A 22,536-nucleotide genomic window follows, 5' to 3' on the forward strand; every position below is an offset into this window, starting at 1 on the left:
GGCTAGTGATAAAGCTACAGGTCTACTCTTTGTCCACTCTGCTCTCCCAAGAAACAATTCTCTGGTTTTCTGAGAGACAAATGCACTTAGGTGCTTTAAACCATGATATCCATAAAGAAGAGACATTTCCATATATTTTCAAAATGAATTCACAACCTCCCAATCGACAACCTCTTCATTCCTATACATATTGAGTACCTACTGTATGCCAGGCACTCTGGTAGTTACAGAAGAATTAGAAAACAATCCACTGCGGGGAACAAGCTATACTCAGACAAACCCTTCCACTTAGGCAGTACTTCGATAAGCACTGCAGGTAAGGGAGGAGCAGGTCCAGGGGAGAATGATGCCCAAGACTTCATGAGGAGGCTAGAAATTCAAAGGTCTTCAAGGTTGGGTAGGATTCCTATGGAAGACACTTAACATCTCTAGGCCTTGGTTTCCTTATCTGTTAAGTGAGGGATGTGGGTTAAATAATATTACGGTTCTTTCCAGTTGAAACATTAACTGGTTCTCTTCTGTACTCTCCACAACAACTGATGCCCCTCAGTGGGGCATTTGTAACCTAGTAAACAACCTCCACTGTCCAGAAACTCCTTTAGAACAGAGTGAGAAACTTCAGAGATATCCGCCTCCAGACAAAGAGAAACTTCTCTCCTCCTTCAGAAGGTCTGCCTCCTAGAAGCAAAGTCTGAGAGAAAAGCAGGATTATCCAGAGCGCCCTGAAGAACTAAAAATGGGATCCCACGGGGCCAATGAGGTACAGTACGTCAGCCCAGAGCAGCACAGAAGCACACTTTCAACTATGTAGGTTGAACACTTGCTTCAAATCTCTGGCTCTGATATGGCTGCATGGAAGGTGCCATCTGAAGGAAAATGGCATTCAAGATTGACAACTGATTAATATACAAGCTTGATTATATGCAAATCATCACTTTCTGTGGACTTAATTATACATGTTACATCAGATCACAATTAACACAGGTATTTAAAATAAATGTATATTTAATTGATATGCATATTTATAAAATGAATATTTACATTTATACATTGTCTTTTTTTTTTTAAAAAGACAGAAGTGAGATGTTTGGGGGCCCCATCATGAACTAAGACAGAAAACAGAAACAAAGGAATGAGAAGTTGTCTTTGATATGTGTAGTAGAGAAAGCAATGAGCTAGCAGTCAGAAAGCCTGATTCCAGGCCTGGCCCTGCCCCATGCTGTGTGACTTTTACCTCTGGGTCTCAGTTTCTACATCTGTGAAAAGGAAGGCTGGACAGACAACTTCTAAGCCACCTTCTAGTTCTACGATTCTATTATAAGCTCACAGAACCACTCCACCCTTCAATTTAGTCTGTCGAAGTGACTGAACTCCAAACACTGATGGCCCAGAGTCTCTCTGATGGAAATTAATGTGCCTAAAAATTGTACTCAGAAGATTCCAGAAGTATTCTGGAGCCTGAGCAGCCCCATCCAAGCCCACAACACTCAGAGAGCAGCAGTCTTGAGAACTGACTATATATAAACACATCTGTGGAACAAGAAGGGCATGGAGAGTTCATCAGCAGAGGGCAGGACCCTCAGGGAGTAGACTCCAGGCTGGTCCATTTCTGAAGGAAGAGAAAAGGAGGAATTGGATAACGTGTAGTAGGCCTTGTCCTAGAGACACTAGCTAAGTAGATGGGGATTTTGATGGAGTGGCTCTATGAAGAACAGCTTAAAAAATACAATGGGCAAATATATAACCTCCATGCCCTTTGGCAGACAAAATTACACAGAAAAAAAAAAAAAAATGAACTCCACTTTCATCATTAATTAAGTCTTTCTCAGTCTTTCACAAGTAAAGTGACTTGTCATAAAATATTCTACAGGCCAAATGATTAAGACGACTGTACTCCCCGAAAAGCTCTCAGTATACTATGGTTTTGGATATTTCTTGGCAGCATGGTGAAGTGAAAAGAGCCAAAAGACCTGGGTATGCCTCTGTTCCATTCCCAGCTAGGTAGCAACCTTGAATAAGTTGCCTTTTTCCTTCCTGACCTATCTTCCCTCCTTCAACTACTTTCCTTTTTGGAAAATGTAACTTAGCCCTCATCAAACAAATGAATCCAAGAACTGTCCCAGACTCAATGCAAGAATTTCAAACACGAATAAAACATGATATCCAAGGAGATTATAATCCAATGAAGGAGACAGTGGTATAACTAACTACAATGCAAAGAGAAAACAGCTACCTTAGCAGTATGGATGGTGTTTAGGGAGAGAAAGGAAGAAACAAGTTAACTTACCGCGGGAAGAGCTGTTTAGAAAGTTACATCTTTAAGAATGAATACCTTTTCAAAGAAGCTAGGGGGAAATATGTCAATACAGTACGAGAAGTAGTTATTTTTTTTGTCTTCTAGACCTCACTGATCTGCCCACAATGCTTCCACTACTGACTGGGCAGCCAGCATCTTCCCTCTGCTCCTGGGTATATCTAGAAAACAAACTGTGCTGGGGCCTCCAAAGTAGTCCCTCTCTGCACACCACCCTCTTGTCTAAAGGGATTCAACCCTTGGCCCAGCTCTTTCGTTGCTTGCTGAAATGCATCAGACTCACTAGGTATACAGAGACTTTTTTCATGACAACTGCCTACACACAATGAAATTTGCATTTTAGCCACAAAGCCAGGCAACCCTTAGGCCGCTGTCCATGTTGTGGAAATGGGGCTTACAAATCAAAAGAACCTTAATAACAAATTGTATTGATCAGTTGAAACCTACATGTTACTAACTGGCATGGCCTCCAGAAAAGTACTGCACCGAAGTTCATACACACATGCATGCGCACACAGCATTTCACTGTATGCTACCACACATGCATTTCATCTGGGTAATAGTGCCTTGTGCAAGCAGATGAGGGAGAAAGAGACTTTAAAGGATGGACTCCTATTGTTCCACCAAACAACTTAAAACGGATCAAAGCCTCAGAGGAGAGAAAAACAAAGCCAGCTCTCTGAGGCTTTCTGTCTACCCCTTCAGATAATCATTGGCATCCTGGGCAATACTCAGAGAAGTATTAAAATTTGAGTAACACTGGTTTACTTGTTTATATGCATCCCCATAGAGTCCCCCACCACATCTACAAAAGCTTCAAAGGCTCTACAATGAGACCCGTCAGGATGTGAGAAGAGGGAGAAAGAAAGACACTCTCAAGCGTTTGGAGACCCAGCCTGGGCATGCAGGCTCTCAGGCATCTGGTTATCCCTGCCTGACACCGCGCCTGCGATTTCAGACTGTTTAATTAATTCTGATAATACCACATCGCAGGTGCTGCAGGAAGTATGTTAATTTAAGATCACATCTTACCAATTCCCACAGGTTTCATTCGAACCTAATAAATGAAATAATCTCCACCGTGAGCGTCTTGCTTACCTAATTAGGCGTGGGGTGACAAAGCAGTCACACTTGGGGTACATCAGTGCCGCTGGTCACCTTCAAAAGCATAACTGTGACCTGCCCACGGGCGCCTTCCCCAGGCTTCTATCAGACACAGATGAAAGCCAAGCAAATAAGGAATCACACTGCCCTTTCTTTACCAGCAACCCTGTTTTTTTTCCTCTCACTTAATTTCTTTTCTTGTCTTTTTAAACATTTCTATACTGCTGGATCCTACGAAATCTCACCATGTTTAAACTAAACCAAACTTTAGTTCTAATTTCATATTACTTCAGTTAACAAATACCGTAAGAGCCAGACTATTTTTAACCAATGGGTAATTTCTAACCAGTGTGTTCTTTCCTCATTGATGAGGCATTAAAGGGAACTAATTTTACCTGAACCAGTAGCGACATAAATGCCATCATGCCTCTCCTCATCACTCACTCCCCACACGTTCACCATCAGAAACTAACCTTCTATTGTGGGGTACAAAGCAGCCTGGAATGCCCTCACCCCACCCCCTGCATGGCTCACCCCCCACTTCTTTCATGTCCATGTTCAAGAATCACCCCATCATCAAGGCCTTTCCTGACCAGCCAAATAAAAGAGTAACCCCATCCCTACAAGCTGCACCCTGCCTCTCGACACAAAATGAAGACCTGGCTACTGCAGTACCTGGCTGATTTGAAGAGCGTAGACCAAGGCTTATTAATCCTGCTCAGGACATTTACCTGGGGAACTCTGCAGTCAATGCGTCCCCACTCCCTAACCGAGATCCTAATTCATTTGGTCCAGTGAGGGCTCCAGACATCAGAATGTGTTAAATCTCCCCCAGACAGGAGTGCAGAACCTCTGATGCCAAGAGTTAAATGGACTTAGGCCTGAGGAGTCACTTAATAGGGATGGTCTAGTTTATCTAACCTGATCAAATAGATCAATTATTTCCCTAATCCTCAGTGGACTGAGGCAAAGGTTATGCTCACTTCACTTCATTCTACATAGACCCCACCATCAGAGCCCCCCGGTGGAAAGAAGTTCTCCTAATTCCTGGGTCCTAGCCTGGCTTCCCAGTGGTCAGTAAACACTAAGTGACATCTGGCCAGTGGGCATTTTCCTTCCCCCAATATCAAAGCTCACTCAGACTGAATAAACTGAGACAAGATATAAAAACATGGCCTCTGGCCCTCAGATGCCTTGTTGTGGAGGAAAAATACAGAAAAGGGAAAGTCACACTAAAGACTTTCTGGGTAAACTCAGGTTTTTGAAGTGCCCCTCTCTCTCACTGCTAAGATCTGTGTCTCTCCCCTCTTGGCTCAAACTCTGATTCTCCCTGCTCCTTCCCCCAGCATACCTGAAGCGGGATCTGACAGAGAAAGGCAGCCTTTACTAGACGTAGGACGCAAATGCTGGTTTTCCACCAGGGACCAGCGTGGCCCCCTTTCCACACTGCTGATAGGAGCACTGCCCAGGTGGCCCAGCTCTCAAGTTTCTAGATTCAGTTGGCTTCTCCTATTTTCCATTTTCTGAGCTTGGCTTTGAACAAAAGTTAAATCTCCAAAACTCAGAGGGGAAACCCAGAAAACACTGCCAGGTTTTTCTAACCCCTGCTTGAAATAATCAAACCCCCAGCGTATGCCCCGACTCAGCCAATGCTGGCTCAGCCGCCGGCCCCAGCCTCGCTAAAAAATTCATAAACCACAGAACAGCTGGGCCACAGTCTGTTTTCAGAGCAAAGCATCCTCGATCAGGTTTTCATCTAGGCACTACTGAAGAACTAAGTATTTATTCCTGACAGAGACTTGAAAGGGGAAATCTTACTGGCTGTCTGCTCAGAGTCACATGAGGACAGATTTGATGGGAATCCCATGCATGTTCCAACTAGATAAAAGATATTACTCATTCCTAAAATGTCTTCAGAGACTCCATTAATGGAGAAATTCCAAGTGACAGAAATAACCAAAAAAAATCCCCTAATATCAACATACAACTGCATTAGGATGGATCAGGGAAAGGAATGCTTAATATTTAGGCCCTCCCTAAAATCATGTTTCTTTCCTTTTCATCACGAAAGATAAGAACTGGCTAGGGGAAGTAAGAGGGGAAAAAGATGCCCCCTGGAAAACATATGGGACCAGTTAAACACTCCTTTTCCCTAAAAGGAGAGATTTCATTTGGAAGTTGTCGTATTTTGACAATTTCTATGGAGACTTAACCTCCCGTGAATTTCCTCGGCCATGACAGGCTGTGGTGAATGGAAAAGATATCTTGTTATTAGGCCTCAATATTCTATGTGTCGCTATATGCAGCTTAAATAGGCAATTTAAATATTTTTTTTAACTTTATGCTTTCTGCAAAGACTATATCTAAGGAAGACTATGGAGAAGCCAAACCCGTGAAATCCAATGGGGACCCCAAATCAAGATTCTCAGATTCTGGGAAACCATTTTTTTCTGATATGATTCTTTTTTTTTTTTTTTTTACAATGAAAGCGAGTTTTTGTGCCCTCACACCTATCACAACTCTGTTAACTACATCCATACACTTGACAGTTGTAGTACAATAACAATGACTCTTATAATGGTGCTCTCTAAGTCCTTCAAGACTCTCCATAGTTGTAACGATGAGATAATGTTCTGTGTTTTTGTATTCTTAGTCTTTGCAACCAAATTATTTAGTGATAATATACAATGTAATCCTAAGTTAATTGCCTTCAACTTCATTTTCCTTATATGCTAGATAATATGTCCGACTCAAGAAATATTGAATGGATGGATGGATGGATGGGTGGGTGGATGGATGGATGGATGGATGGGTGGATGGATGGATGGATGGATGGATGGGTGGATGGATGGATGGATGGGTAGATAGATGAATGGGAGGAAGCGAGGGAGGGAGAGAGGGAGTTTTCTACAACCTAGAAATACACCTCCTGCCTTAGATAAACTAGCTCAGGGGAAAGCTGGTTAATTCATGGGTCAGAGATTCCATTCCCCATGTTCATATTTCTAGTAACCCACATCAATTCATTGTTTATTTTCACAATCTACAGAACAGCTCTAATAAAAATAAAAGGTGAACTGAGCAAAGCACAAGATTTAAATAAGACCAGCCCCAGGCTGAATGCAACAGATAATGCTTTGCATTTGTATCAGACTTTCCTGTTTGATTCAAGACATCTTCACAAACACTCGTCTGGATCCTCATCACAATCCTGTGAGACAGATGTGGCAGGTAAATCATTGCCATGCTCAGATGAGGCGGCAGAGGCTGAGAGAAGTTAAATGCCTCACCAAGACACATGGCGGGTTTGATGCCATCTGAATTAGATGCAAGAATCGGTTCAGCCCAGTAGTCTTCTCCATCCTGAGGAAGCTCTCAGGTTAATTAGAGAGTATGCCCTCTGACCAGGAATAAAAATAGTGGTTTTGAGCACCAACTGAGAAGTCTATAGAATGTGAGGCACACATAAAGTCGACCAATTTTCCAGAATTAAGATAATATCATCTCCTTGCTTACTCCTCCCCAAGCCATGGCTCTCGCTCTCTCCCATCTGCTTCCCTCCTCCTCTTTCCCCACCTTCCCAAATTCTTCTATGAAGTGTTCCCGGTTACTCTAATGCAGGCACTTCTTCCTCCTTCAAACTCTTACAGTTTGTACCTCTCCTGGCACTTGTCTCATGTGATTTGGTCACATCTCTCACCTAGCTGTCTTGAATTTTCCTTTACACCTTGAATTGTTGTACCTATAATAGTAGGTATGCCCACAAATAAGCTGCACTTCCTCCAGCACACGGAGGTCATGGAGTGGACCGCTGTTGTTTCCAGGACGTAACTGATTACTTCTATCCTGACTAGTCCCCAAGCCCCCTTGTCCTGGTAATTACATTGTTGAGAAACATCCCACTCCACTCTCAGACCCTGTGGCTTGGGAGTGGCCAAAACCTTTGTCCTGCCCCAGGAATGGATACATGATCCAACCAACCCATAAGGCTCAATTCTGAGATTTGTGATGGCAGTGGAAAGTAGAAGCTTGATTTCTGCTGAGACTGCCAACAGGGAAAATGACATAAGGCTGGAGGTGCTGGGAGCCCCATGTGGAGCCTGAGTCTGAATCCAGCATGGAAAAAGAAGAACCAAGGGATGAGCAATTCCAGGTCCTGATGAGAACATCTGAGTCACTGGATCCAGCTAGATCTAACCCCTGGACTTTTAGGGGTACACAAACTATGTGCTTCCTTTGTTTTAAGTCCATTGAAACTGGTTAGGGTCCCCTCATTTCTTTATGGGAGAATCTTTGGAGGGCAATTTGATTAGGAAAGAGACTGTGGAACTTTCTGGGAACTGAGCATGCATAACAGTCTTGTTTATTACAGCTCAATAAAAATAGGAAGATTTTTAAGATGGTTTTAGTCACACTTTACAGAAGATTGAGAAACATTCCACTGTCCACAGCAAAAGCAAAGAATATTATATAAAAGTATGTTAATATGTTAGTCATGAAAATCATTATGACTTTTCTTCATCAATTCTTAGATTCACATTATTCTCAGATTGTAACATTCCTGAAATCAGAATGTGTCATATAATCAAAGGGATCATACAATCCCTGGGCTTGAATTGAATTCTTCCAAAGAGGACTGGCATTTCTTTCTGCCAATCAGAGTTATCTGGGCCTACTGGGAATTAATTTCTCTAAGTATTTGGACCGCACCACCAGTACTTGTAGCTCAGATTCTCAGAGAGATTTGGGTTTTATTCCCTCTGCAGATGTCCAAAGCTGAGACATGCAGGTTTCCTTGCTGGCCCTTCCAGAGAATTTTCCTTTATCCTTTCACGGAGTGAGTAGCTCTTTGGTATCCGGCCTTTAGGTAGGGGTCTCCTATTAAACTTCCTATCTTGAATACTTTTTCTTTATGCCAAGTTGTAAATAAAATAATGGTACTCTTTACAATAGATGGTATCTTGACTTCTGTGAATTATGGTTTTATTATTAAAATTAGACTTGGCTTGGGAAAGCGATGGTGATTACAGAGTCCCTTGAATTACCTCCTAGATGCTTCCACTGTATGTCTTTCTCTCACTGGAAACCAGAGTCTGGACTAATAGAGACCGTGTTGAAAACATCTTCCTAAACCTCACTGAGTCTAGAATAAGGCCAGGAACATAGTAGTTGCTCAATAAATAATCGTTTACTTTCTGAATTAGCTACGGTAGTGACTGATTAAAGTTTTATGAACCTAAATGCAACTGAAGAGGCAGAGGAAAATGCACCAGGCTAGCTCTTGGGCTGAATGCCTTCTAAACCTTAGCTCAAGATGTGGTCCTATTAAAAGGGGCTCTATCTTCAGAAAAGCCCAATTAAACATCTCTCAATATTATGTCACACTGCTGGGAGCAGGAGTACCCACATGTCTGGAGACATTAGATGTTGCAATTAAAGTGGTTTTCTGCCATTTCATTTGAACTTTATTGGATACATAGGTAGTCTTCTAAGTACCTACTTTGGTAACACTGGTTTAAGTACCAAATGAGATTTCTTTTCATTCAATTGAGCTTCCAGAAATGCCACAAAATTACTCTCCAGCATTACAGAAAATGATTCCTGAGAAGGTTGAACAAGATGTAACCTTTCACCCTCTAACTCTATTACCACTGAGGTGAAACCTTTGTTAAATCCAGATTTATAACCCTTTTCAGTTCATATTGCCTGGTGAGTCTGCAAGCATGGAGCCTGCATTTGTTGCCAGATAGAAAACATTTGCTTAGTGAATTCTCTTGGTCTTTATCTCCTTTCTCTTGAGGATTGTTAGAAAATATAGTATTGACTCCCGGTCTCTCTCTTTCCCCTCAAAGCCTCTTGCTGTATAACAAGATTGTTAAAGACAAATTGCTAACCATCCCTCTTATACACACACCTCATTAAATTGGTTGCACAATTTTCTTTCATTCCTTCTCCAGGGTTGCTAAAGGAATATAGCCATTTATAATAACTGCCACTGTTGAGTGTAACTGCTGGGTTCAGGTAAGAGTATGTGTACACTCTTTGTTTTGCAAAAGACGTTCTTTCAGGTGCAAGTAACTTAGTTCTGTTTCCTCAGATGAATGATGGGCATAGTAGAAAACCTTAGGTCACCTGGGGTTCAGGTTGGTTTTTAATGAATTCTGTTGAAATTCCAAGCATTCCATGAGAGGCTTCTGAATGGGCACATCTTACAGGCGATTTGTCATCATCATCCTCATGTCAGCATTATTGAAAAACTAATGTAAAAGGACATGAGTAGCCTCCCTCACTACCTCAGCTCACCCAAATGAGAATTCAAAAAGAGCACATATGTTAGGCAGGACACGTGCCCACTAGTCAGAAGATCTTGACTGTTTTATGGTCTTTGAGCCTCAGTTTCCCCATGTATGTAATGAAAATAAAAATAGTCTCCAATCTACCTAACAGGGATTCTACAACAATTCCAAATAATAATTGGTGTGGCAGTGCTTTGAAAAGTATAAAGCAGCAAACATGTGGAAGGTATTATTATCGGCATATTAATAGACTCTCACACAATAAGCAAACAGCATCTTCTATGTGACTTGGGGCTGTCTTGGGGATCAGGTTAAAAAAAGAACAGGAAGGGAAGAAAGCCAGTAGCAAAGCGCTTGCCGGGACTCTTGGAGGCTCCAGAACCCAATTGTGAACATCACAGCCCATAACAATCAGTGCCCTCTGCAGAGCTCAGAGCCTAGTAAAAATATCTGGTCATCAGCTAAGCCACATGCCAGGATGGTCATGGAAACAAAAACAGTAACTGCAGTTTATGAGCGGGAATAACCTCAAAACCCAACCATGGTAAATGCAGGGACCCTGACTGATGAACACTGCAGTACGAAAATAAGGACGTTCAGCCCAGTAACTGGTCTTCCCTGGCCTCGCCCGCTGGCCAGCACTGAAGCCCTTCAGTCACCCTCTCAGCTCTGCCCTGCGCCTGAGCCAGTGTCCCCATGCCTGACAGCAATTTGGGAGCCCGGCCTGACTAGACAGTGAGGCTGGAGCTAGCCTTGCTGCCCTGGAGTCCCACACAACCGCAGACTCACCCAACAGCAGCCCTCCCCAAATCTTAACACAGTCGTCTTCCGTGTGTTTGTTATTGAAGCCACACCATGGGCCTAACCCAACCAAGGCCAAGTTTGCTACATTCTTTGGACAATCCTATTAAGGCCAGCCTGGAGCTTGTTCGGCCCCATGGCAGAGCCCACCTTTTCCAGGCCCACTGCGCCTGTCCTCCTCAACTCACCAATTACGTGACCTTGGCCCACCACCAGCATGGTCTAGGCTTGGAAGAGCCCACAGCCACTCTTCTCGGACAACGGAATTTTGTAAGCAACTGTATTAGTGTGGAAAAACCCTGCTCTTAGAGTCAGAAAGGCCGGTTCAATTCTCAAACCCTACCATTTACAAACTGGTGGAATTCTGGGTGAGTGCCTCTCCAAATTTCATTATCTTCCCTTGAAAAAGTAGATTAACAGGACCTTTCAACAGAGTTATCCTCAGGTTGAGTGAAAACACTATGTAAACTATAAGATGCTTTAAAACTTAAGGGTTGTTTTTTTCAGGTGTCCAGAAGTAAAAGATGTAGAAATTACATTATTGGAATCTAGGCTCTCAATAAAAGATTTGTCAAATGATTATGAATGAATAAAACCTATATTTCACATTTTTTATATAAAAGCTATAAACTGGGTTAAAATATACAATTAATCTTAAAAGAGATCTCTAGAGCACTAAGACCCTAAAAGTGACTTTTAAATTTTTTTTAAGAAAAACCTTCTTACTTACGATGGTAACTATCTCTTCCTCTAAAGCCCAATTGTCAACACCTATTGTCGGCCACTGCCACTCTGTGATCTACTTTTATGGCAATTACCTCCTAACTGGTCTCCCTGGCTGTGGTTGGGCTGGTGAGGCCCACAGGCAGGGGAGGCTGCCAGGGTTGTGAGTCATAAGTTGCAATAAACCAGAGTAACAGGTAGGTTGGAGCCAGCCAAAGAAGCGGCCGGAAGAGGAATGCCAATCATGAGGCTAACATCAGGCTGGGGGAGGGGAAAACCAGGAACTTCAGCGCTGAGGGAGCAATCAGAGCAGGACAGGAAGTTGGGCTGCATTTGTTCAACACACAAAACACGGGACCGAGCAGACGTGGGTGGCTGAGGCAAACATGGAGTACCAGTTTCACAGCCCCTAGTCCTGAGACCATGTCACAGCAGCCTCAGTTAGATGCTTCTGAAGACCTTCACACCACCTTTCCCCAGGGAAAACTGTCTGCCTCTTGCAGTGGGTCAGCAAGCAGCCTTCTGACATCACCCGTTCTCTAATCTACGGCTGTCCTGTGTTCACCTTACCCACTCAAGGTCTGCTTTGCTCACAACCCGCTTTGGCACCAAAGCTTCCAGTGTCTTACTCTGGCCCCTCAGATAAATTTCACTCTCCTGCCCTAGCGCTCGAGGTTTCCACATCAGGCCCCAAATGACCTACCGGCCTTTTCTCCATCCTCCCACAATCCCATATCTTCTTTTCCAGGCATTTGTTCTCCAAGTCATCTGATTCCTTCCCATTTCCATGCTTTTCTCACATCATTCCCTGCATCAAGAAAACCATTTCCCTTCTCTCTACCTCTCCAGATTCTAGATTGTTCTTCAAGACCCAATGCAAAACCCTCCTTCCCCATGACGTATTCCAGGACTGTTGCACCTACAGTTGTTAGCTCTCCTCTGAATTCCTATAGCTCCAGCCCTCTGTTAGCACTTTGGGATAAAAGTCTCCCGTATGATGACGTTGCACTGTTATCTTTTATCATTACTATTATTAATTTTCCTGTTTACATGTTATTAATGCAAATCTTGTCATTATTTTTTGTATTCCTAAGTGCCTAAGAATGATGCTTCAATTATAGGGAGCCCTTAATAAATATGTATTAATTGCTCTATTGAAACTGTTGGCTTTATGCTTTCTCTAAAGGCGTCCTTCTGTGTCCTCAGAAAGCTAATTCTAAGGCAAGAAGTCTCATTGTAGGGGAGACCTTCAAGATGGTGGAGGAGTAAGACATGGAGATCACCTTCCTTCCCACAAATACATCAGAAATACATCTACATGTGGAACAACTCCTACAGAACACCTACTGAACACTGGCAGAAGACCTCGGACTTCACAAAAGGCAAGAAACTCCCCACGTACCTGGGTAGGGCAAAAAAAAAGAAAAAACAGAGACAAAAGAATAGGGACAGGACCTGCACCTCTGGGAGGCAGCTGTGAAGGAGGAAATGTGTCCACACACTAGGGAGCCCCTTCACTGGAGAAGACGGGGGTGAGGGGGGAGAGCGGGGGGGAAGCTTTGGAGCCATGGAGGAGAGCGCAGCAATAAGGGTGCAGAGGGCAAAGCGGAGAGATTACCGCACAGAGGATCGGTGCCAAGCAGCACTCACCAGCCTGAGAGGCTTGTCTGCTCACCCACTGGGATGGGCAGGGGCTGGGAGCTGAGGCTCCGGCTTCAGAGGTCAGATCCCAGGGAGGGGACTGGGGTTGGCTGTGTGAACACAGTCTGAAGGGGGCTAGTGCATCATAACTAGCCGGGAGGAAGTCTGGGAGAAAGTCTGGACCTGCCAGAGAGGCAAGAGACCACTGTTTTGGGGTGCGTGAGGAGAGGGGATTCAGGGCATCGCCTAAGTGAGCTCCAGAGACGAGTGTGAGCCGCGGCTATCAGCACAAACACCAGAGACGGGCATGAGATGCTAAGTCTGCTGCTGCAGCCACCAAGAAGCCTGTGTGCAAGCACAGGACACTATCCACACCACCCCTCCCAGGAGCCTGTGCAGCCCGCCATTGCCAGGGTCCCGTGATCCAGGGACAACTTCCCCAGGAGAATGCACAGCGTGCCTCAGGCTGGTGCAACGTCACGCTGGCCTCTGCCGCTGCAGGCTCACCCCGCATCCGTACCCCTCCCTCCCCCCGCCTGAGTGAGCCAGAGCCCCCAAATCAGCTGCTCCTTTAATCCCGTCCTGTCTGAGCAAAGAACAGACGCCAGAAGGCGACTTCAGAGGCAGGGCCAAATCCAAAGCTGAACCCCAGGAGCTGTGAGAACAAGAAGAGAAAGGGAAATTTCTCCCAGCAGCCTCAGGAGCAGCGGATTAAATCTCCACAATCAACTTGATGTACTCTGCATCTCTGGAATATCTGAATAGACAACAAATCATCCCAAAATTGAGGCGGTATATTTTGAGAGCAACTGTAGACTTGGGGTTTGCTTTCTGCATCTAATTTGTTTCTGGTTTTATGTTTATCTTAGTTTAGTATTTAGAGTTTATTATCATTGGTAGGTTTGTTTATCGATTTGGTTGCTCTTCTGCCTTTTTTTTTTTTAAATATAGATATATATATATTTCTTTCCTTTTTCTCTTTTTGTGAGTGTGTATGTGTATGCTTCTTTGGGTGATACTGTCTGTATAACTTTGCTTTTACAATTTGTCCTAGGGTTCTGTCTGCCCATTTTTGTTGTTGTTGTTGTGTTTTTTTTGTTTTTTTTGTTTTTTTGGATAGTTTTTAGCACTTGTTATCATTGGTGGATTTGTTTTTTGGTTTGGTTGCTCTCTTCTTTCATTCTTTCTTTTTTTCTACTCTTTTTATTACTTTTTAATTTTTTTATTTTTAATAATTATTTTTTATTTTGATAAATATTTTATTTTATTTTATTTTATTTTTTTCTTTCTTTCTTTCTTCTTTAACCCTTTTCTTCAGAGCAATGTGGCTGACAGGGTCTTGGTGCTCCAGCCGGATGTCAGGTCTGTGCCTCTGAGTGGGGAGAGCCGAGTTCAGGACACTGGTCCACCAGACACCTCCTGGCTCCATGGAATATCAAATGGCCAAATCTCTCCCAGAGATCTCCATCTCAACGCTAAGACCAAGCTCCACTCAACGACCAGCAAGCTACAGTGCTGGACAGCCTATGCCAAACAACTAGCAAAACAGGAACACAACCCCACCCATTAGCACAGAGGCTGCCTAAAATCATAATAAGGTCACAGACACCCTAAACCACACCACCGGACACAGTCCTGCCCACCAGAAAGACAAGATCCAGCCTCAACCACCAGAACACAGGCACTAGTCCCCTCCACCAGGAAACCTACACAACCCACTGAACCAACCTTAGCCACTGGGGGCAGACACCAAAAACAACAGGAACTATGAACCTGCAGCCTGCAAAAAGGAGACTCCAAACACAGTAAACTTAAGCAAAATGAGAAGACAGAGAAACACACAGCAGATGCAGGAGCAAAGTAAAAACCCACCAGACCAAACAAATGAAGAGGAAATAGGCAGTCTACCTGAAAAAGAATTCAGAGTAATGACAGTAAAGATGATCCAAAATCTTGGAAATAGAATGGAGAAAATACAAGAAACGTTTAACAGGGACCTAGAAGAACTAAAGAGCAAACAAACAATGAGAACAACACAATAAATGAAATTAAAAATTCTCTAGAAGGAATCAATAGCAGAATAACTGAGGCAGAAAAACGGATAAGTAATCTGGAATATAAAATAGTGGAAATAACCACTGCAGAGCAAAATAAAGATAAAAGAATGAAAAGAATTGAGGACAGTCTCAGAGACCTCTGGGACAACATTAAACACACCAACATTCGAATTATAGGGGGTCCCAGAAGAAGAAGAGAAAAACAAAGGGACTGAGAAAATATTTGAAGAGATTATAGTTGAAAACTTCCCTAATATGGGAAAGGAAATAGTCAATCAAGTCCAAGAAGCACAGAGAGTCCCATACAGGATAAATCCAAGGAGAAACATGCCAAGACACATATTAATCAAACTATCAAAAAATAAATACAAAGAAAAAATATTAAAAGCAGCAAGGGAAAAGCAACAAATAACATATAAGGTAATCCTGATAAGGTTAACAGCTGAATTTTCAGCAGAAACTCTGCAAGCCAGAAGAGCGTGGCAGGACATATTTAAAGTGATGAAAGGGAAAAACCTACAACCAAGATTACTCTACCCAGCAAGGATCTCATTCAGATTCAATGGAGAAATTAAAACCTTTACAGACAAGGAAAAGCTAAGAGAATTCAGCACCACCAAACCAGCTTTACAACTAATGCTAAAGGAACTTCTCTAGGCAGGAAACACAAGAGAAAGAAAACACCTACAATAAGAACCCGAAACAATTAAGAAAATGGTAATAGGAACATACATATCGATAAGTTCCTTAAATGTAAATTGATTAAATGCTCCAACCAAAAGACAAAGACTGGCTGAATGGATACAAAAACAAACATAAACAAATGGGACCTAATGCAACTTAAAAGCTTTTGCACAGCAAAGGAAACCATACACGAGACGAAAAGACAACCCTCAGAATGGGAGAAAATATTTGCAAACAAAGCAACTGACAATGGATTAATCTCCAAAATCTACAAGCAGCTCATGAAGCTCAATATCAAAAAAACAAACAACCCAATCCAAAAATGGGCAGAAGACCTAAATAGACATTTCTCCAAAGAAGATATACAGATTGCCAACAAACACATGAAAGAATGCTCAACATCACTAATCTTTTGAGAAATGCAAATCAAAACTACAATGAGGTATCACCTCACACCAGTCAGAATGGCCATCATCAAAACATCTACAAACAATAAATGCTGGAGTGTGTGTGGAGAAAAAGGAACCCTCTTGCACTGTTGGTGGGAATGTAAATTGATACATCCACTGTGGAGAACAGTATGGAGGTTCCTTAAAAAACTAAAAATAGAACGACCATATGACCCAGTAATCCCACTACTGGGCATATACTCTGAGAAGACCATAATTCAAAAAGAGTCATGTACCACAATGTTCACTGCAGCTCTATTTACAATATCCAGGACATGGAAGCAACCTAAGGGTCCATCGCCAGACGAATGGATAAAGAAGATGTGGCACATATAAACAATGGACTATTACTCAGCCATAAAAAGGAACGAAATTGAGTTATTTGTAGTGAGGTGGATGGACCTAGAGACTGTCATACAGAGTGAAGTAAGTCAGAAAGAGAAAAACAAATACCATATGCTAACACATATATATGGAATCTAAAATAAGAAAAAAAAAATGGTTCTGAAGAACTTAGGGGCAGGACGGGAATAAAGACACAGACCTAGAGAATGGACTTGAGGACACGGGGAGGGGGAAGGGTAAGCTGGGACGAAGTAAGAGAGTGGCATGGACTTATATATACTACCAAATGTAAAATAGATAGCTAGTGGAAGCAGCCTCATAGCACAGGGAGATGAGCTCTGTGTTTTGTGACCACCTAGAGGGGTGGGATAGGGAGGGTGGGAGGGAGGGAGATGCAAGAGGGAAGAGATATGGGAACATATGTATATGTATAACTGATTTACTTTGTTATAAAGCAGAAACTAACACACCATTGTAAAGCAATTATACTCCAATAAAGATGTTAAAAAAAAAAAAGAAGTCTCATTGTAGTACTAATGTAGGTCTTTTATAAATGCAAAGTGGTGTAAAGCAAACTTTCAAAAAGGGGGGCGGGTACACTTATACTGGTAATGAGCACACTCTTGAGTCACAACATCAGAATTTGAATCCTGGTGGTCCTGCTTACCAATTGTGACTAAACCACACCCACCAGAGCTGCCAGGATGCCTACATAAACCCACATAAACCTCTTAAGTTCTTACCTACATGTAGTAAGCACTTAATAAAAGATAACTAGCACTCACTTTGGCAGCACATATACTAAAAAATAATAGAAAGATAACTATTATTAAAGTAGAGGTCAAAAATACATTTGATGATTGTAAGTTTTATATCTTCTATTGGACTCATACTGTGAGCTGAGAGAACCTATAAAACGTGAATAATTAAATTTAATATGTTTCCTTGAATGCCTAAATTAACTCAAAATGTTTTCCCAGCATATGGACTGATGTTCTGTAACTTTGTGAGGGTCATTAAACATATTTGGTTGACTCTCAAGGATTTGGGGTTACATTTTGCAGTCTAGGGAATCTTTAAAGGAACTAAAGTCCTCTGGTTCAACAAAAGAAGCTGGAGGGAGGGAGGGAGGGAGAGAGACAGAGAAAAAGAGGAAAAACAGCCCACCCTCATACTACCCTTCAATTGTTCTCAGGCCTCAAAATGGGGTTTGATTATTTTTAATAGAGAAAATGTTGCCATAGACCAATTCAAAATCAATTTATTAAAATTGACACATTATCCAATCCTTTACCATAAAAGGATGAACCCACACTTTCTGCAAGCTTTTCTCCAAGAAACCTGAGGTTGCAAATACCTTCCTAGAATGCTATCAATTTAAATGATTGAAAAAAACAACACATAATAAGTGACAGATTTTTCAAATCAGATAAAGATGGGAACCAGATTATCTGTCTGGGGGTGATAGATTGCAGCAATAATAAATTCACTTGAAGACACTGGATCAATTTTTAATCAAGCCAAGAATTATTATTGCAGAAAGATAAAATGACCCATGAGAAGATGCCTTAATTTTCCACCAATCAAATTATAGCCTTTCTAAATAAGATGTAATGAGATCCACGGAATATCCAGGTTACACATCCCACCTAATTACCCATGTTCCCTGTCATGTAGTGATATACTAGTGGTAAACTGACCTCTGAATTTGCCCAGATGAAAAGGTAATTAGTTTTTCCACCAAGCTATAGTGAAAATAACAGCAGTGACACATGTCATCTCCTTCCACCAAGTCACAGTCTCTGAGGTGTTTGTTCTTAAAATATACAGGATATGACCTACTGGGTAATAAACTACACAGTCATTAAGTGAAGCTTGTATCTGACAGAAAAACAGCCACCATCTCTAAATTGAGAAAAAAGGGCCTGGAGGTAAAGCAAATCGGTCTACACTTGACATTAAACTTTATCAGCAGGGAACAATACCCCCTCCTCCAGGAACCACCAATCAGGAAATGGAACTTGTAATTACCGATGATTGTGAAGACCCTGTAGAGAGATCCATGTGTTCCATCTGCCCCACTTGGTCCCATCTCTCCTTTCAGGATTTGGGATCTCTCCCAACTCAGGTTCCTTTCCTCATCCAAAACCGGCTGATAAGAAACAGCATCAGCATAAATCTAGGTGCCCCCTGAACTAATCCTGGTAGGCATCCCTTCACCAGCATTCATTCAACAAACATCTACATGCCCCCTTCCTTTCTCCAATTTTTGAAACAGATAATCCCACTTGCTTGTATCGGCCTAATTTATCAAATCTGTTTTTTCTTCATCCCTATGGTTGGACACATACCTGAGGTCTTCCAGCATCAGAATTTCCTGTATTTATTGGAAATTCATCTAACTTATCACTTATTTCAATCCACTCTTTATCTCCTACTAATGCTTATATGTGCCTATAAAGAGATTATTAGTAAATTAGTGACCCCGGGTCATGTTTAGGCCTCCAATGTTAATGATTATCAGTTGTTGATTTGAAATTGTCTTTAATTTATCCCTGTCATTAAACCCTTTGAAGAACTGTTTACATTTCACCAAGAGCATGAGAATTGCAAAGATCTTGCATTTTCAAACAGTGCAAAGCCAACCCAGAGTTTTCCATCTGATAGCTCTCAGAAAGACAGAATCTTCTAAGCTAATGAACAGTAATCCTTCTCGATGAGGCTTGTATCTGGAACTCAATGAATGCATTTACTGCAAAATTTTTTTCCCAACTGATGATGTTTGTACAATTTGTCTTTTTAATCATCACATATACATTTAACCCATTTTTGGTAATGTGTGATCCTTCAAATCATCATATTCAAGGCATGCTCACAGTAAGGGCAAAATAATGACCAAAAAATCACCAATTATTCTAATGTAACACCAGATGGCATTTCATTCAATTGCAGATCTCAACACTGATAATTCCAAAATTTATTTAATAATAACTAACAAATATTAGTTGTTTTGTTTTTATTATTTAATATATTATATACGTTATGGACTGAATGTTTATATCCCCTCGAAAATGTTGAAGCCCTAACCCCCAGTGTGATGATATTTGGAAGTGGGACCTTTGGGAGGTTTAGAGGAGGTCATGAGGGTAGAGCAGCCATGATGGAATTACTGTCCTTATAAGAGGAAGAGACACCAGAGCCTTCTCTTTCTACCACATAAAGAAACAGCAAGATGGCAGCTGTCTGCAAGCCAAGAAGAGAGCCTTCATCAAGAATTGAATCTAGGACACCTTGACCTTGGACTTCTCAGCCTATAAAGCCACTCAAAGTGTGGTGGCTAAGCTAAGACAAAATATAAATATATTATGTAATAACTGTTATATTACACATTATATTAAGATTAATATATAATAATACATACTGCATGAAATAATATCAACTAACACTCAGGCAGTCTGTTAACAGTTTTACGTTCACTGTCTTCAACTTACCAAGCTCAAGAGGTAACTCCTTTCATTCTAGTTTTACAGATGGAAAAAAATCAAGGCTTGAAGGGGGTAGCTAACTTGCACAAGGCCCCATAAGGGATGAAACCCAGGCAATCTGTCTCCACACTTACCCACTAAGATACAAAGTAAGCTTTCTGAAATTGCTCAAGTTCATTTTCATTTACTCTTTAACTAGGATTAAAATACCTAGACAACGCCCACTGCTATGATGTCCCACTAGTGATTTTTTTCCCCATTTTTATGATATCTTCGCTTTGGATGGTACTGCCTCCTCTGAGTGCCCTTAGAAATAATTGGCTCACGCACAAAGAGAGTTGCCCTCAATTTAATGAATTCCAGCAATTCATCCTTTTGCTACCCCTTTCTTGCTAATTTATTAATAACAAGTACAACAAAACTGCCATTCTGTATAAATTCTTACATATTCTCTTTACCTTAAAGTATTGTCCCTCGTAGTCTTGAAAGGTGATACATTAAAATTTATGACTTGTTACCAGTAACATAGCTATAAGCCAATTGACGATAAAAGCCAACTATTCTTCAGTAATTAAACATGCCCATTGTAGTAAATGGAATATTTGCTTCAATATGTCTTTGGAATATTAATATTTCAAATATCCCTTTGCATTCTCACACTTGGTCAAACCAATGCTTACACAACACATTGGCTGAATATATGCTGCTCCCTCTATAACAGGTTTTTATGGATCATTATTTAAATACAGACAAACAACTGTTCACAGATTTATAATACTTGTCTGTATTAAATGTCTGAATAGTAGCAAGTAGCTCATGGATTCAACAGTAAATACTTCCACAAATCTGTATCAATGAAAACCACGGCACTACAAATCCATTGATCCTCACAGTCTAAACAAGTTAATGTAAAGACAGTATTGTCACTCTTATGTGTTGATATGGCCAAAAAGATTTGATGCCAACCACAGATTTTCTACTCATAACTTTCACTGACTTGCTTCCTGTTATTACACATTGAAAACCTCCCTTTTCGAGGTAACCAACTGTTCCAGTTTACCTGCAACTGTCCTGGTTTTAGCACTGAGGGTTCTGTATCCTGGGAAACTGCGCAGTTCTAGGCTCTTCCTAAACCTTCCTGCAGCCACCCTCCTTAGAGCTAATCCATTCTGACACCATAAAGTCTACTCTCAAAATGTGTTGAAAGCATCACTGATACACACTGTAAATGGCTTTTTCCAAAAGTGTATGATTTTCAATAAGCACAGCTCTTAGGAAATTGCTTCCAGCACACAGACCAACACAATGGGACCTGCTCGCCAAGACTCTGGGTGATGAATTCTTTTCACCTGAAAACTAAGACAAGATGGTAGCAATGAAAAGAATTCAAATTTGTTCAAACATACTTTTCCCTCACTTCTGCTTAAGAAAGCCCAATGAATGAAGAAGGTTTTAGTCTCTCACCAAGAAAGTAAAAATAGAAAGATACTAAAGTTTGGGATGAGAAAGGATAATTCATTTAGTGTTAAATAAGGTAAACTTGAGGTGCCTTTAGGACAAATAGATGAGTCCAGTAGATATCCAGATATAAGTACCTGGGGCTGAGATAAGAGACTGAGCTGCAAAGACAGGTTTAGGAGCCACTGGATTACAGGTAGAAGTTGAAATGGATGAGGTGAAGTGGGGCGGACGAGATGACCTGGAGAGAATACATAAGAAAAGAGGCAGATGAGTACCTTGCCTGATCCCCTGAATCATATTGATTCTTAAAGTGCCCTGCTCTAGATTCCACTGATCTGATTTCCTGTGTCTTCATCTTGCTGAACTGGAACTGGCCAGTTATTCTTTTGCTGGATGGACTATTCTGAACCATTCCTGCGAGCCCAATTTTCCTGAACTCCTCAAGGCATCTCCTCTGTAAGCAACTCTAAGGTTTGTCCCAGGAGCTCTGAGGTAGCTAAACCTCTTACGTGAGCAATTCATTATTCTTTCTTTCTTTCTCTTGCTTTCTTTCTTTTGTACAAATATTTATTGAGCACCAATCATGTGCCAGGCACTAGAAGCAATGAACTAAAAAGCACAGTATTCCTATAGCATATACTCAAAGGCTATATTTAAGAGAAATGAGCTAAAGGGCTATTTTTACTAATTTTTAAAATTTTGCTTTAAGAAAGAAAAGAAAATAGTGGCAGAGCTTTGAAGTCTCTTGAACTTGATATTCTAAAGGGAAGCGAACGAGTGCCATACAGTTACTGAAGGTACAGGTATTCTTTCTAAGTCACTAAGCACTAGAGCATTGGATAAACATGGAATATGTTATTAAGTGGGCACAGTAGAGTTTACAGCAAGCTCAAGGCTCAGAACTATGCATATGGACACAGTTCTCAGCCCTCACCTCTCCAACACACCATTCACCCATTCAGCATTCCACAGAACAAACCTGTATCATTCTTTATAACAGGGGTCCCCAACCCCTGGGCTGCAGACCAGTAGCAGCAGTCAGCAGTCTGTCAGGAACCGGGTCGCACAGCAGGAGGCGAGCAGCAGGCAAGCCAGTGAAGCTTCATCTGCTGCTCCCCATCGCTGGCATTACCACCTGAACCAACACCCCCCCCCAAGCCCCCCTGCGTGGAAACA

At 41.6% G+C, this 22,536-nt stretch overlaps 1 protein-coding gene and 1 long non-coding RNA gene across 7 annotated transcripts in view; both read right to left on the reverse strand.

Moving 5' to 3' along the window:
- The window catches only part of LOC309643722, a 445,978-nt gene that overhangs the window by 215,691 nt on the left and 207,751 nt on the right, over positions 1-22,536 (reverse strand). The gene's annotated exons all lie outside the window — the stretch shown is intronic.
- The window catches only part of LOC309643696 (uncharacterized protein), a 335,906-nt gene that overhangs the window by 119,677 nt on the left and 193,693 nt on the right, over positions 1-22,536 (reverse strand). For 4 of the 6 annotated variants that reach the window (XR_014253977.1, XR_014253978.1, XR_014253979.1 and 1 more), the window contains one exon: positions 21,495-21,598. The exons of the other annotated variants lie outside the window; for them this stretch is intronic. Coding sequence is in view for 1 of the 4 variants with exons in the window: in XM_082426677.1 (XP_082282803.1) it covers positions 21,495-21,598 (104 nt within the window). In the remaining 3 variants the exon portion in view is untranslated. The remainder of the gene's footprint in view (positions 1-21,494; positions 21,599-22,536) is intronic. 6 annotated transcript variants of the gene reach the window in all.

The sequence above is a fragment of the Balaenoptera physalus genome (assembly GCF_965194825.1).
Source record: "Balaenoptera physalus genome assembly, chromosome: 15".
In the NCBI taxonomy this organism is placed as follows: Eukaryota; Metazoa; Chordata; class Mammalia; order Artiodactyla; family Balaenopteridae; genus Balaenoptera; species Balaenoptera physalus.